General features: G+C 41.8%; 1 protein-coding gene across 1 annotated transcript in view; it reads left to right on the top strand.

Moving 5' to 3' along the window:
• The window catches only part of UBR5 (ubiquitin protein ligase E3 component n-recognin 5), a 3,965,620-nt gene that overhangs the window by 1,528,850 nt on the left and 2,419,412 nt on the right, over positions 1-17,358 (top strand). The window contains exon 23 of the mRNA XM_044065648.1: positions 11,652-11,862. Within this exon, the coding sequence (XP_043921583.1) occupies positions 11,652-11,862 (211 nt within the window). The remainder of the gene's footprint in view (positions 1-11,651; positions 11,863-17,358) is intronic.

The raw sequence follows: 17,358 nt of genomic DNA, 5'->3' as shown, positions 1-17,358 counted from the left end.
CCTTTCTCAAGATCCTTTCTTTTTGGATGTCCCTTTAGACATTGTTTTCTTTTTTTTCTTCACCAGGTCTTTCTGGTGTCTCTGGTTTACAGAGATGCATACCTTCACATCCCAATTATTCTTGTTCTCGGGAAATTTATATTTCTCTATGTCTCGCACTGTGCTTTGCCCTTTGGCGCCTCTACTGGCCCATGTGCATTTACCAAATGCCTCGCCCCTGTCATTGCTTTTTGTAGGCTTCATGGTGTGCAGATCTTTCCCTAACTAGAAAATTTGCTTATTCAAGCTCCTCCTTTCAGCGGTCTGTTAAAGGATCTCCAGTTCACTTGTCTTTTACACATTCTGGGGTTCACTGTAAACCTCCAGAAATAAGTTCTGGTAACTTCTTTGGATCATATCTTCCTCAAATGCAGGCTTCAAACTGTTCCCAAGATAGCATCTCTTGCTACACCGAAGACTCTGCATCTGACAACCTTTTTCCCTTCTTTCCTTCCTCTGTCCCCTGTAACTGCCCGGGAATTTCTCGGGGTCTTGGGATTTATGGCTTCCATCTTTCCCATGCTCCCTCTTTCCCCACTGTTTGCTGTATATTAGAGCTTTTGAGAAAGAAATTAAGGGATTCACAAATTCGAGAATGTAAAGAATGTAACCGGTTTGCTCAGTAAAAGTTAGCTTTGTTTGCAGATTATATTATTTTGTACTTGAGAAATCAAAAAAAGGACATATTTGGTGTTGTGGAACAGTAAGTTCTTTTCATGATATAAAATAAATGAAAGTAAAAGAGTCTATAGCAATAAACTATGTATCCCAACATGAATTTATCTAGCAGTATCCGTAGTTATTGGGACATAAGATGTATTTTCATGTATAGATTTAAAATTATTATATAATCGTAGCTGAAAATATTTGCCAAGAAATATTATTAAAAAAAAAAAGATTTTACCAGTAGGTATGTCTGGAAGTAGTGTTATAGAACATAGCCAAGAGGGTCTAGAATTTCATGGAAGAAATTAGGAAGGAAGCCAATTTACCGGGAGCAAATAACTTGGGACAGAAATGTAATATGGTTGGATGAGGCTTAGCAGAAGTTTAGATTGCAGGTTAGAGACTGCTTTCCATAACAGATTGATAGCAGAGTATAGAGGCAAAGAGAGTAGCATGGGTGAGTTGCTAAGTAAAGACCATCCCTGGTAGAATTTTAAGGTGGGTCTAGAACAGAAGTTGCTTTTAAAATGAGAATTAATATAGCAATAACCCATGCCTGGGTGTGGGTAATGCTGGATTTATCCATGGTTGGTGTGGTTTGGTCACGAGGGCGAAGACCGAGTGGCCAAACAAAGCCAACCGTGTGTAAATCCAGCATTACCCACACCCAAAAGTGGGTTATTGCTATTATACAATGACATTTTTTAAGAAAAAAAATAATTATTTTCTTAAATAATGGCATTGTATAATGCCTCCTTGTTGCCCTTCCGCAGCTGTCTGGTATTCTGCGGCATTTCTGATGTACTGCGCATGCGTATGCCTACACAGTACATCAGAGCTGTGGGCAAAAGCAATGGAGAAAGCAAGATCTCCGTTGTTTTTTTGCAAACTGTTTCGCTATCTTAAATGTGTTTAACATAGCGAGACAGCTTTAAAAAAAGCAACAGAGAATCTCCGCTGCTTATTTTAAAGCTGTCTCGCTATGTTAAACCCATTTAACATAGCGAGACAGTTTTGAAAAAAGCAACGGAGAAAGCAAGATCTCCGTTGCTTTTTACAAACTGTTTCGCTATGGTAAATGGGTTTAACATAGCGAGACAGCTTTAAAAAAAGCAACAGAGAATCTCCATTGCTTTTTTTAAAGCTGTCTCGCTATGTTAAACTCATTTAACATAGCAAGACAGTGTTGCTGTAAGAGTTGTAGTAACGGAAAAAGTCTGGGCGACCGGACCTTTTTCCATTACTATAACTCGGATTTACAACGTGCACGCTGACCAATCAGCGTGCACGTTTTTGAATATTAATGGGGGGGGTCATTGTATAGTAGGTTATATAACATACTGGATGACAACTATATAAAAGAATCTATTAGAGGATGCTAGAAAAGATTAGAAAAAAAGAATGGAAAGGTAATTTAGAAATTAACAATTGGGAAGAATTTTGAGGCTGCCCTATGCATCTAAGTCCAGAAGACTTAGGATTTTTGCTTGGATGTGCTTACAGTAGTGTTTATATCTAAAAAAAGTAGTAGGTAGCAAATTCTGGTGGTATGATGCGAAGAGAGAAGAAGATGGGAACATGTTTTCTGGGAATGTAATGAGTTGACAGATTTTAGAAATTTTCTACAGAGTATGTTAACAGAAATCTTGAGGGAGGACATGGCTGCTGCTAAGGAAATTATTGTTTTGAGCTGAGATCCATCATCTGAATTGCGTAGACGCAGTAAAGCCTTACTTAGTTTAGTCTTATTTGCTCAGAGTCTGCCTTTTATTTTTCTTACTCCCGTCACCATGTTGACCACAGATGCCTCCCAGCTGGGGGGGGGGGGGGGGGGCATTACTTGGCCGGAGAGTCCAAGGCACATGGACTCCCCAGATCATGAATCTCTGCATATCAGTTTCCTAGAGATGAGAGCAGCCCTTCTAGCATTGCAAGCCCTTCACTCCCTTCTTCCTCTGTGGACAGTTGCGATTCAAACCAACAACGTCTGTTGTGTGGTAACTCAACAAACAAGGTGGAACCAAGTCCTACACCCTTTGTCGAGAAGTGGTGAGATTGTGGCAGTGGGCTGTCTCTACCAACCGCTTTCTAGTTGAAATGCAGGTTCCAGGGGAGCACAGCATACTGGAGGACAGGCTCAGCATGGTTCTTCTGATGCCTCATGAGTGGTCTCTTAGTCAGTGGCAAACCAGATCTTCCTCAGATGGGGTCAACCCTGCTGTGACCTTTTTGTTTCCCTTTACAACAAGTGCAGCAGGTACTTTGCCCTGATCTTTTCACAGGGACAGTCACCAAGAGATGCTGTAGCCCATATTTGGCCTCCTAGTCAACTTTATGCATTTCTTCCTGTCCCCCTAATTCCCAAATTTCTTCAGAAAGCACACAGGTTGAAGAACAAAGTGATTCTCATTGCTCGTTATTGGCCTTGACAAGTTTGGTTCACCTTCTTTTGGCCTCACTTGATTTGCTCTCTCTGGACGCTGAAACCACGTTTGGACCTTCTCTCTCACCCATCAGGGCAAACTCACCCAAATGTTGCAGTTTATGACTAACTGCATGGTTTCTCCTATTCCAGTGATGGCTAGACAATCCGGGCTTTCTTCCCCTGTCCAGAAGATTATTTCTCCCCATAAGTGTTCTACCCGAAGAATTTATAAATGTAAGTGGAAAAGGTTTTCCATCTGGGCCCAGCAGCATCACAATTATCTGCTTACGGTGCCCGTTTTAGTAGTTTTGGATTTCTTGGCTGGCCTTTCATTTGGGGGACCAGTTTCTCTGCTGCCAAAACTCAATTAGCAGCCATTTCTAGTTTTCACATCAGAGAGAATGTCTTTGGCTTCTTCCAGACTTTGAAAAGCCTTTCTCAAGGGAACTTTCCTTCTCCGACCTTCTGTCAAGGATCCTACTCCTCCGTGGGACCTTATGTTAGTTCTAGAGACCTTGACTTTACCCCCTTTGAACCTGCCACTTAAGCTGAATTGAAACTCCTATCCTGGCAAACGGTCTTTCTGGTGGCTATTACTTCTGCCAAGAGGGTTTCTGAACTTCAAGTGCTGTCTTCCAAACCTCCCTGTCTTATTTTTCAAAAAGACGGGGTTACTTTATGTACTGATCCCTCTTTCTTACCAAAGGTTGAGTCAGTCAGTACTATTAATCAATTTGTTAATCTTCCTGTATTCTTTCCATATAAAGGTGAATATATGTTGCATCTTTTGGACATCCATAGATAATTGTGAATCTACGTAGATTGGACAAAATCTTTCTAAAAGTCTGATCAGTTGTTTGTCGATTTCTCAGAATCCAGAAAAGGGAAAGTGGTTGCTAAAACCACTATTGCTGGTTGGCTAACAAGTTATACCACTCATCTGTTCTCTTTGAATGATGTTCCCCTGCCCAAAACAGTCAGAGCTCATTCCATGAGATCTGTTGCCACTTCACAGGCTTTCTGATGAGGGTTTCCTTAGAAGATATTTGTGCAGCTGCATCATGGATGAACTCCCACACTTTCATTTTACATTACAAGCTTGACATCATATCTAGGAACGGGGCTCCTTTTGGTTTTGCAGTGCCCTGGAATATCCTTCCACAAGGCCACCCGTATCTATGCAGCTGGGGACTCTGTCCCACAGGTTTGATGAAGACTGAACAGACAGCATCAGATAAATAAGTTATATACTCACCATAACATTCCATCTGTGTTGTCTGCTTCAGTCTTCATCAGCCTTCCCCCATCCTTATGTCTGAAGGACCTGACGAATTATACTGGGAACCTTTTGTTCCTCTTTTGGGTTCCTGAGCAACGTTTTGCTCTGTTTCCTCTTGGAATGCAATTTATTACTTATAAACATTTGCAGCAAACTTGATTTTCTTCGTGTTTCACTGTTGCAGTCATTACATTTGGGTAATCCTGCTGGCAGGTTGCCCTCAGCCGGCCTGAATTCCAAAGTCTTGGGTCCTGCATCGACCGCTGTCACCCCTTCCCTGACGTCAGGTCGTCAGTGGTATAAAAGAAGCAGCCGATGCCGTTTTCTTTAGTCTTTCTTGCTGCGCGGTGCCCGAAGCAGAAGCAGTTTGCAAGTGCTGGTTGGCCGACTCCTGAGATTTTCGTGTTTGAGTTTCAGATCTGAAATCTTCAATAAAACTAAGTACCCCGTTGGGGAAACTTTTTTCTTGCTCCAGACCGATGTCAGAAAAAGTTAATAATTGTATTTCTTGTGGAAAGCAAATACCTTATAAGGATTTTCATTCTTACTGTATTCCTTGCTTAGGCCCTGATCATAACGTTACTGGTTGTCGGTTTTGTGCTATATTTAACCAATGCACTATTAAGCGCTGGTATGATTTTGCTTTAAACTTTTTTTGGATGCCGGTTTAATTATCCTGAAATGTCGTCTGATAGCCATCCGACTACCGGAGTTTATAAAAAACGCAAAGAAAAGGATAAAGAAAAACAAACGAGGCCCAAAACCAACGACGAAGCTTCTCCTAAGCCAGTCGCCGGTATGCTAGTTCTCAGTGAGGAGCTTTCGCAGCCCCTGACGCCCACTACTTTAGAGTCACAGGCCGCTACCGACTCCCACGTGGTGTTGGCCATGCCGCTGGATACTTAAGGTATTGGAGCCTCGGACGCTAATCCCTCAGATGGGTCCGGAGCCACTGAGCAGGTACCGGCTTCTGAGTGTGTATTCAAACCTAAACATCTTTACATTAAAACGACTTCAGCTTCAAAGGCAAAGACTAAAGCACGTTCTAAAGCAGGGAAACAAACTCAAGAGCCATGTGGGACATGCCTCTATGCCCAAAAAACAGATGCTCAAAATGGCGGAAGACTTGATTTCTTTGATCAGGGGTTCCCATCCCCCTCCTGATAAGAGGACTAGGCAAGACACTGACTATGAATCTTCAGATCAGATTTCCATTTCTTCTGATTCCTCTTTCGATCAGGAGTATTCTCTTCCCCCCTATAAGGATTCTGATGCTGAAGAATCTATACTTTCAGCATCTCCTCCTGAGGACTATTCCTTTGGGGAAACCTTGCATATACCATAAGGGAGCATTTCTGCTGGGAGAGCCAAGATTTTTCAGAATCTAAAAAGAGGTTCAGGGATTTTCTTTTACTACCTCAGCACAGGCCTCTAGCCATTGCACCTGTGTCAGACATTGTAGATGTATTTTCGGAGTCTAGTCTGACCCCGGACTTCTTACCCCCAGCTCCTGTTAAGCCTGACAGATATTACAGGGTTCCTGTCTCTCTCAAATTTATTTTTTAGAAACCCTGCTGCTGACCCAGGAAGTATTTCACAGGCTTCCACTGCAAAAAACCCAACCCCCTCTGACAGAGATTCAAGGGCAGTGGATAGATGGGGAAAAAAGGTTTACACATCTGCAACTTTGGCTATAAGGGCCTTAAACTGTCAATTTCATATGCTTAAGTATCAGCAACATGTCATTTGATTGCTTAAACAGAGAATGTTGTTAAATTCTGAATGTGCAGAAAACAAGGAAATGCAGGATTTATTGTATGCAGCAGAACAAGTTGGAAAACATACTTTGCAATGTGGTTTTGATTCTTTGGAGGTCTCCTGCACTGCCGCAGTTACGGGTTCTGTAATTAGGAGGCATGCTTGGTTAAAGGAACAAAATCTGCCTGATCATGTTAAAGTAAAATTACTAGATGCACTTTTACAGCATGATACTTTGGTGTTAAGACAGAAGAGGTGTTAAAGAAAATGGAGGACAAAGCTAAATCTGTGCAAACTGTCAAAGATTTTTTTACAAGTACAGCCACCAAGGTTTAGTAGACACTGGCCTACAAAGAATTGGTCCTTTCCTGTGTCAGGCATACCTCAAAGGGGCAGATCCAGACGCCCTAGGGGCAGATCCCATGCGCAAGGTTCTTATAGGCCCAAGCAATGAGAGGCTTCTACCTCCAAAGCTGGAGAAGATAGATCACAAACATACAGAAAACAGCCCCAATGACTTCCCCCTGCCTGCACCAAGCACTTATCTTCTGGCAGCAACCTTAGGGTGAAAATTAGCACTTTTTGCTCAAAGTTGGCACATCATAACCCAGGACAAGTGGGTTCTAAATATCGTGTTACAAGGCTACAAGTTCCATTTCCATTTCTATACTCTGCCAAAGGCAAACGGCTGGGCAGAGGCACAAAAACAAGTCTCATCCCTCATAGACATGGAGGCCATTCAGCAAGTACCAGAGCAAGAGCAGGGAGAAGGATTTTACTCGACTGTTCTTGGTACCCAGAAAGGACAAGGCCTGGAGGCCGATACTGGACCTATCTATTCTGAACACTTTCCTGGATATTCCGAAATTCAAAATGTTGACTTTGCAGCAGCTTCTGCCCATGCTAGGTAAGAATGCTTGGCTTGTGACTTTAAACCTAAAAGAGGCATACCTGCATGTTCCAATCGGACAATCATGCAGAAGATACCTAAGATTCAAGGCTGGTTCAATGCATTACCAATTCTCTGCACTGCCTTTGGCTTATCTACTGCGCCCAGAGTCTTTACAAAGTGCCTGGCACCAGTAATAGCATTCTGCAGACAAAGAGGAATACAAATATATCCTTACTTGGACGACTGTCTCATTCAAGCAGAGAACAAGGACATTCTTCTTCAACATCTGGCATTTGTGAAACGGATTCTAACATGCCTAGGGTACACCGTCAACAAAAAGAAATCAAAACTAGTACCCTCACAAGAGATAATATTCCTGGGTGCAAGCTTGAATACAACTGCCCAGATGGCTTTTCTCACGCCAGACAAACAAAGGCAACTGACTACCTATTTCAAACTGTTGGCAACAAAGGCCCAGTTATCTGCAAGAAAAATTCTGCAGGCTTTGGGCTTCATGGCCTTCTGCTTCCTACTAATTCCATATGCAAGACTGCATATGAGGAAACTTCAATGGTACCTAAAACGTGTTTGGACTCAACATTGCCACACCCTGGAAACAGTCATTACTCTCATTCCCTGCCTGTAACAGGAATTTCGATGGTGGGCAAAGGCTTGTCACCAGAACAAGGAACAGCCATTCACATTACCTCCAGCCAGGCAGACACTAACAGCGGATGCATTAGACTATGCCTGGGGAGCCTACATGGCAGGAAGATGCATTCAGGGCACATGGTCCCCAAACCAAATGCATCTACATATCAATCGAAAAGAGATGTTAGCTGTTCAAAATGCACTGACAGCCTTCAAGGACCTACTTCAACCTAAACTACTGATAAAGACGGACAACACCACGGTAATGTGGTATATAAACAAGCAGGGGGGCACACATTCTTACCCCCTTTGCAGACTAGCCATGACCTTGTGGAACACACTTTTGACTTACCAAGTACATCTGCAGGCACAATTCCTGACAGGAAAGGAAAATACTCTGGCGACGAACTAAGCAGAAACCTCATGGATCCCCATGAGTGGAAGCTGGATCCACAAGTCTTCAGCATGATAACAAGGACATGGGGATGCCCGGACATAGATCTATTTGCCTCCCTCTCAATTACCAACTAAAAAGATTCTGCACAAGGACTTGCAACAGACCAGCATGGAAAGTGGATGCCCTATCTTTCAGCTGGAAAAACCTATCAGTGTATGCCTTTCCTCCACTGCCTCTCCTCCCCAAGGTGCTCCTAAAGGTCAGACAGGAGAAGCCAAAGATGATACTGATTGCCCCAGACTGGCCACGCCAGTACTGGTATCCAATACTAAGGAACTTATCTCTATACCCAGCTTGGACCTTACCTCAGATACCTCGACTACTGTCCCAGCAAAACAATCAGATCATGCACAGCCAACTCAGGACATTAAACTTGGCAGCATGGCGGATAATGTAGTCATACAAAAAACACCACTCAGTAAAGCTGTGATGGATGTCATTCTGGAAGCCAGAAGGCCTAGTACTAGAAAGTCTTATGCTGGAAAATGGAAGAGATTCTGTGCCTGGAACCAGGCACAAGGAAACTGATACAGCAATACCAAACATTCCTCAGATTTTGCAATAGTTAACTGAGATGCTGGACAAAGGCCTATCTTTTTCATCAATTAAAATTCATGCCTCTGCCATTTTGGCTCATTACAATACAGAGCCACCACTTTTTTCTCACCCTTTATTAAGGCAGTACCTCGGAGGAGCCAAAAATTTAAGGCCCCCAAGGAGACTACCAATACCTGCATGGGACCTCAACTACGTCTTGGAAAAGCTCACACTGCCTCCTTTTGAACCAGCTGCTACGGCTGATATGAAGTTTTTATCTTGGAAAACAGCTTTGCTCTTAGCAATTACTTCTGCAAGACGAGTTTCAGAGCTACAAGCGCTCATGGCTGTGGAACCTTTCATCATTTTTCATCCAGACATGGTCTCCTTGAGGACAAACCCAACATTTATGCCTAAAGTAGTGTCCAGTGTGGCTCTTAACCAAGCCATCCATCTGCCAACCTTTTACCCAAATCCACAGAACAAGGGGGAGAGTATTCTGCATTCTTTGGATGTACACAGACAGCTTAGATTCTAAAGCTTTCAGGAAGACAGAGCAATTACCAGTGGCATATGCTGCAGGATCACAACGGAAGCCTATCTCAAAGCAGACTATTTCTAAGTGGTTAGGCCACTGCATTCATTTTTGCTACTTACACCATGGCAAGCCTAAGGGCATTAGGCCTCATTCCACCAGAGCTGCAGCCACCTCAGCAGCCTTTCTCAGGGGAGTACCAACCAGAGACATTTTAGAGGCGGCTACTTGGAGTTCAGTGCACACCTTCACAAAGCATTATCATCTGCCACTCTACTCTAAATCCAGGGCAGGTTTTGCCACTGCAGTCCTGCAGGGCCTCATAGACGCTCTTACTGCTGTCTAGTTCCAGCCTCCCAACCATAGCTTTGGGACTCTACCCAAATGTAATGACTTCAACAGTGAAACACGAATAACATATTACAGTTGTGTACACTTACCATAAATGTAGATGTTCAAGTGTATTCATTGTTGCAGTCCAGGTTACCCACCTGCCTTCCCCCCTTTTTTCTTTTGGATCTTATCTTTCCTTCTTTGATTTATACTACCTATGTGGTGTATTTGCTTATAGATGAAGGTAAAATTTATATTGGTGTATTTCTGAATATATAAAGTTTGACTACCCTTTTTGGGGACACCTGACATCTGGGGCAAGAAAAACTGAAGAAAATGGCATCGGCTGCTTCTTTTATACCCCTGACGACCTGACGTCAGGGAAGGGGCGACAACAGCTGACGCAGGACCCAAGACTTTGGAATTCAGGCTGGCTGTGGGCAACCTGCCAGCAGGATTACCCAAATGTAATGACTGCAACAGTGAATACGCTCGAACATCTACATTTGTGGTAAGTGTACACAACTGTAATTTCTGAGGTATCTCAGAGGAGCTAGCTATTATGGGTAAGGTGGGAGGAGCTCTAGCTTTGGATCCTAAGCTTGCTGACAGCTGTCAGCTCCAAGTTCAGAACAGAGACCCATAGGTTTGATGAAGACTGAAGCAGACAACACAGATAGTGTTTTATGGTGAGTGCATAACCTTTTTTTTTTTTTTACCGTGTTATATTAGTGTATGTAAACTCATGTTCCAGTTTAAAAATGTGATTTCTTACTAAAGATGTTTTTAAAAGTTTTAGTATTACTTCTGTTTTTTCTGTTCTCGGACATCAGAAAAGGAAAGGAGGGAGGAAGGACTGGTATATCTGACGTTCAACATTTTGTGGTGAAATGCTGCATTCACATTGCTGTACTCACATCTGAGTGCTGAAAAAGGTCAGGCTTGGGGGACTGACCATTGCTTCTTTTGGTTTCCATTCATAAAATTAATTGTTTGCATTGATTCTGTTTGAGCATCTGCTGTTGTGTATACTTCTAGTGTTTAATTTTTTAAGTGTTACATAGGGTCTGTATCAGATTATCGAAGTTTTAAAAGTTCGAATCACTAAAGGTCAAACTTTAATGATCGAACTGTTAAAACTTCGAGTATGAATAAAAAACATTTTTGAAACAATTCAAAAAAAAAAAAAAAAAGGTGTAAGCAGGGGGGCAAGCCCCCCTGCATATACCCCTCACCTCCTGCTACTTAAATATACTAACTCCAAGATCGCACTTCAGTTCGCTATAGTGCGGAAACGGAAGATTTCTGTTTTCTACAGTGTAGCTCTTGGAGTTGGTATATCTAAAGAGTGGGGGTGCAGGGGTGCTTGCCCCTTGCTTACACCTTTTTTTCTTGTTTTGTTTCAAAAAAAGTTTTTTTGTCATATTCGAAGTTTTAACAGTTTGATCATTAAAGTTTGACCTTTAGTGATTCGAACTTTTGAAAATTCGATAATGTGATTATAGACCCGTTATATATAACACTTCCCAACTGCGGTGGTGGTGCTGCGGCAGCGTTGCCCCCTCACAATGCGACGTTGTCCTGTTCGATTCTCAGCTACAGCGTCTTCTGTGTGGAGACATGCGTGAATGGGCGTACCTTCGTTGAAGGTTGTGTGTCAGAGCTGGCAATTCGGCACGTAAAAATCTACTGCCAATCATTAGCGGACCGGAGTTCTGCTGTGGCGAACTCTAACCGGGAAAAGCCGAAAGACACAACAACATATAACACTTCCCAACAAAGTTCACCTTTCTGGAGTGTTTTGTTTTTACTGTGGAAGCTCTCTAATTTGAGTTTTTGTAAATCATTTTCTTTAAACAAGCTGTCGTGCTGCACTGAATAAAACTGAAATCCTTAATGTATTTTCATTACTGTTATCAGCTTGTTACGGTTGTATTTAGATTTTAGGAGATTGAGGATATGGTTAAATATGAGAATCTTTTATCAGGGTTGTTTTGTCTTTTAGGGGTATTTTACTGGGCATTGTTTATTTGTATGCATTTGTTTGCTTTGTCTGAACTTTTTTCACCCTCCTTTTAGAAGCAGACATTAATGCAGAACATTCTACGTGGTGATTATGAGGCATGTCGACAGTGTCTATCAAACCTCGAGCAAGCAGCATTGCTGGAGCAGAATTTCCAAGGTTTGCACACATTCCTTTCCAACCGATGTGATGGAAATCGAAATATCATGCATACATGTGTTTCTGTATGTGTTCCAACTAGCAATAAAGAAACAAAAGAAGAAGAAGGTGAGTTGCATAGACTGAAAACATTTGTAGAAGTTTCTTATTTGTCCATTTTGTTTTATGCCACATGATTTATTTACTAAATGTACAAAATACATGATGGGCTGTGAAACGGGATGCTAACCCAAAGTGATGTCACTCAGGAGACCTCGGTTGCTTTTAAGACTCGCTTTTGTTATTTACATATAGTTTAACTCTTTTTAAGATGAGGCCTTTTCTGTTTTGATCTTCTCTTACTAGAATATAATACTGCAACAGAGTTGAAATAATTTATTTACCTAACTCTGTTAGGGAGATGACTTTAAGATGGTGGTGACCATTCAGCTGTTACTGCACCATTGTCCCCTCTGATGTCAGGCATTATGTCTTACAGTTCCTTTTGTCCTGTAGAAACATTGTTTTACCAGAGGAGATGCCAGCCCTTTTCACTGGACCTTTATATGTTTTAATAGCATTCACTGGTTTGATAGCCTTTTAGTTTGAATGGCTGATAAGTTAGTCAACACTATACACTTGTATCATTGTGCTAAAAACACTACTTCTGTGCTATTTTTGATCACTGGGAGGTGTGGTAGGAGACAAGCACAGAGAGGATTGATGGAAGAATTACCTATACTGCTGATAAACAAGAGAAATGTTATGACTTTTTTGTGACGGTAATTACTACTTTGTGTAGTACAGATAGTTTGATCTTCGTACTTTATTTTATTTGTTTCCAGTTTCATGACTGGTGAGGTCCACTGGGCTCAAAGAGCCTGTTTTCAGTGGAGGCCCGGGGAGAAAAGCTCCAATAATACATAGTACATGCTCCATAATATGAAGTACAATACATAGTTGAAACAGAAACAAACTAAGCAAATTTTACATACAAAATAGCAAGAACTAAACAAAAGTTAAACAGCAGCTTGGTGAAGGATGTAAAGCTTATTTACATGTTTAGTGGTTGAGAACAGTAGTACAAGGTTAAATTAATACAGAGGTTTAAATCATCTGAGAATGATGTAGAATTAACATTAGCATGGATGAGTTCTTTATGCATGAATATTAGCATGAGTTAAATTAATACAGATGTTTAAATCCTCTGAGAGTGATGTAGAGGTAGTATTAGCATGAAGGCAGTACATAGGGTTAATCAGTAGTGTGTAATCTTGTTTGATCTTCAGTATCTTCTGCATAAAGACAGCCTACCTCTTTTTCCTCATTTCACAATGACCTCTGATTGTTTTAGGGAGGTACATAAGGTACAAGGCCCCTCTGTCTCTGCAAACACACACACTGCAGAATTACATTTGTAGAAGTTTTGTTTGATTTTGTGTTCTACAGTAATTTTATTGATTTTTTTTCTTTTTGTTATGACTTTCAGAGGATCAGAGAATACACTGTTTCTTTTTGGTGTATTACTCTCTTTTACTGATCTGTATTCCTATAATCTGTAACACCTGTTTGTTAGTAATTGATCATGTTCAAAGCATTTTCAGCAGCAGCTCATACTTTGTGAGTTCCCTCCTCTCTTTCTGGCCCAGTCTGTCTGCTGACAATTTAGCTCAGTCTTCATGGTCTTCCGTTCCCTGAGGTGAGAGCCCTACATCCCATTTATTCCCTGGAAGAAGTGCCAAGTGAATCTGGAATGGCAACTGTCATCTGTACATTAGGAATTAGATTTTTGTCTTGCAGTGTACTATTCCCACTAAGCATGCTTAAAGCTTGGAAAGCGTTAAGCATATATTAGATCAACAAGATGTATATTCATGCTTCAGAGTAATATGATAGAAAACCCTACCTGCTCCCCATGCAGATGGCCTCACTCCTGTTATTCTCAGTCCTCACTTAGGATTCAGCCACAGAGAACCTGACCAAACACACACTTTCCCTTAGGCTCCCTGCAAGGAGAAGCAAGCAAAGTCTCATTATTCCTCTCCCTATCTGAGCTAGCTGCAACACTCACCCAAGCCTGTAGTCAAATTTTGCTCCTCTGGGTTGTAGTCTTGGTGTAGTTTTCATTTAACTCACGGTTAAGCTACTGCTGGATGATGTCAAATGGCAGATTTTGGATATACCCTTTGATAATAGTCTGTTGTTTCCTCCTCCTTCCCAGGGGATCTTTCATAACTGTAAGAAGAGGGAAATACTTTAAAAACTCCAGTACTCAAATAAAATTAACTACCACAATAAATTGGACCTTTGATAGGAAACATCTAAGGTTAACTGATTTAAATAAAAGAAAGGAGACAAACTTGGAAAGGTGAAAGAGTCATGGGTAAGCATCAAGATGGCAGGGATGGGAGATGTCTCCTCTGTTCCACAAAGATTAATAACAGGGTTATTACTCTCAAAACTGTTGTCCCTCTCAGAGACCTCTTGGCATATCCTGGAGACATAAGTAAGGACCCACTATATCAGGACAGAAACCATCACAGAAACGAGCATCTGTGGTAGAAGTACCTTTCAGAGGCATTAGAAGTCTGTTGACCAGTCCATGAACAGAGCAGATTTTACGTCTGGTGTCTTGCAGAGCATCACATTAGTTGCTTCTTCTCACCCAGATGGATATCTGCTTTAGTACTCTTCCCATGGATGAGGATTCAGTTGTAGCATTGATCCCTACATTGAACATACTTACGGTATGAGAACACACATAATAGTGTTCTGGTATAGAGATCACTGCTGCTCTTTTTTTTTTACCACCCTCCTGCAGTTGAGACACTTTTACTGGTATTCACAGGGGTAAGAAATATACTATCCACTGTGGCGAGTGGGACCACCTATAAAGAGCCAAAGGATGTAGCAAATCTGCTGGCTAATAAATTTAGCTCCAAGCTTAGGCCCGACCCCTCCTAAATACCCCCCCCACACACACACACACACAATATTTCTCCACCAATTATCACTAGGGAGCAGGTCCTCGCTCTTCTCTCTCAGGCCAAGAACACTGCTTTGATGCACCCTGGTAATCTCAGGATGCCTCTTGAGTAATATAAAATGTGATCTGTCAGGCCAGCTAGCGTCTCTATTTAACCACAGCCTCCAGACGGGCATTGTGCCAGATGACTGGAGGACTTCAATGGTTGTCCCTTTACACAAAGTGGAGGGAGGAGTCCACAGATCCAAGGAACTACAGACCCATAAATCTGACTAGTCTTATATGCAAGGCCATTGAAAGAACTGTCATGGATCTAATAAACGCCTTTGGGCTTTGAACTGTCAGACTCACGTGACAAGACTGTAGATTCCAAATAGGATATTGTGCCATACAGGGTGTTACACAGATAGAAGAATAATGCAGGAGGAGATACCATAGTGTCTGTAACTAAGTTGGAAAGATGTCCATTGTAGTCTGAAAGTAAATCACATGGATTATGCAAGCGTTATTATCTGGGAATGGATGTAGAATTCATGCAGAGTCATGCAGTATAGTGCTGGCTTCATTGATCTCTAGAGCAAAATCTTCATATTCCACCTAGCCTGCAAGCTGGGATTTGTAGCCACACTGACCATTACAAAGATGTCTGGGCTTCCCTTTTCAGGTATTCTTTCATTTATGCAATTTACTTCAGTACCTCCGGCACATCATCATGTCAGTGCTAGGAGGTATGTTGCCACAGTTGCATTGCTGGTAATAATAAATGTGGAAGATGAAGCCTATATACCTGTGCTGAGCACTCTTCCCAGCTATGTTAAGGAAAATGGTGCGAGTCTGTTAAAGGAAAGATGCCCTGGTATACGTCTCTGGACTCCGGCTTCATGCTCGTTACTGAAAAGAGCTGGTGACTTTTTCAATTCACTGCAGACACTGTTGGATTCCTTCCCCAGGCTGTCATATTTCAGCTGACTTGTTTGCCACTTTGCTTGGCTTCTGTTTGTGCAGTTATCATGCAGTTGTGGAACATAATGCAGCTTGTCCTTTGTCTTTTCTATTCTTTCATGACTGACAGCATTAATGTTTTGCTTTTGACAGTCTTGTGGACTTTGGGGCTATTAATTTGTTTGTTTGCTTATTTGTGTATAGTGTTATTGTGGAGTGGCTTGTATGGCTTCTTTGGGAGAAAGCGTGACAATGAGTGTTGCTCTGATGCTGTAGATGCATGTTGTGGAAGTGCATCCACCGGAGCCAACATATGCATGCTTGACTTTACAGTCCATCCACTGCTAGATGGTGACAAGGGGCAGCTGTTATGTTCCACTAGAGCAGAATATGCTTTTTACATCCCCTTCTTTGGAAGTGTTTTAAAAACTACAGGGAGTTTAAAACATTGGAATTAGTTAAGTGGCTTTTTTTAATCCTCTGATTCCAAAATGCAGCAGTAACTACTCCACCAAGCAGTGGCTTCTATATAGGACGCTTTCAAAGATAGGTGAGTTAAGGGGGGGGGCTTTGAAAATAGACTAGTTGGGGGTGGGCAGAAACAGAGGCAGGCAGCAGATAATGGGGTTATTTATTTATTTATTGATTGGTTGATTGATTGCATTAGTTTACCAGGATAGTGTGACTGATCAGAAAGCTACCTCTCTTCAGTGGAGGCCTGGGGAGAAAAAAGCTCCAGAAAGATTCCAACATTACATAAAGAACATTCCTTCCCTCTCAAGAAGGGTAATACTGACTATATGCCCAGAAAGCCTAACCCTCTCCCTACTTCTTCGCAAGGCTGCTACACATATACTGAGAGGGAGAATTTCCATCTTAAAAGAAAACTGGATTCAGATAACATCAGACAAATTGCTCAAAAAGATTGTGTCATCAAGTTATAAAATTCAGTTCAAAGCCTTCTCTCCTTCCCTGGGTGTGTCACCTATCTCCCTACACCATGTGGTGATAACTAGGTGGATTAATGTTGATAGATCATCGTTGAGTGTAAATCCACTAAATTAATTTATCCAACAGCACTTTTGGCAAAAGTCTGAAAAAATCTTGTATTTGCAGGAGGGGCAAACCCGTCTGTACCCCTTTCCCTTATCTTCAGTATACCTACTCCAAGGTTGCACAAGAGTGGAGAAAAGGGAATCTTCTACTATCGCACAAAGTGCTTTCATCTAAACTATTTTGGATGATTTATGTTTGACTGCTCTACCTTTGCTGCAGTGACACGTTCCTCTGCTAGGGATTCTTGTCCTGAGGGTAGGAGCATTTTCATTTTACCTCCTTGAGTTTGTCTTCTGTCTGTGCCACTGGTAGTTAAATTAATAGCTTCAATGTTGGCTTGTATAAGGAATTTGAGAATTCATGTAGACCCTTGCCTGGACAACTATCTAATTTAGACTGTCTTCATAGAGAGAAAAGGCCAAATGAAGTAGCCTGTATTCTGTATTCCCTCTTCCACTTACGGTTCTTTGTGAGCCTACCAAGGTTATACCTAGAACCACAGTAGTCTAAGGTCTTTCAGGTGTTGCTGTCAGACATCTGTCAGTGCATTTTGTTTCTTTTGTCAGACAAAGTTGTTAGGCATGGTTTCCCACTTGGAGAAGATTTTTGCTGACCTGGACCAGACTTATAGGTGAATACTA

Source organism: Protopterus annectens, chromosome 3.part0 (genome assembly GCF_019279795.1).
Source record: "Protopterus annectens isolate FY-2018-M chromosome 3.part0, PAN1.0, whole genome shotgun sequence".
Classification (NCBI taxonomy): Eukaryota; Metazoa; Chordata; order Ceratodontiformes; family Protopteridae; genus Protopterus; species Protopterus annectens.
This window is presented reverse-complemented; position numbering and strand designations above follow the sequence as displayed.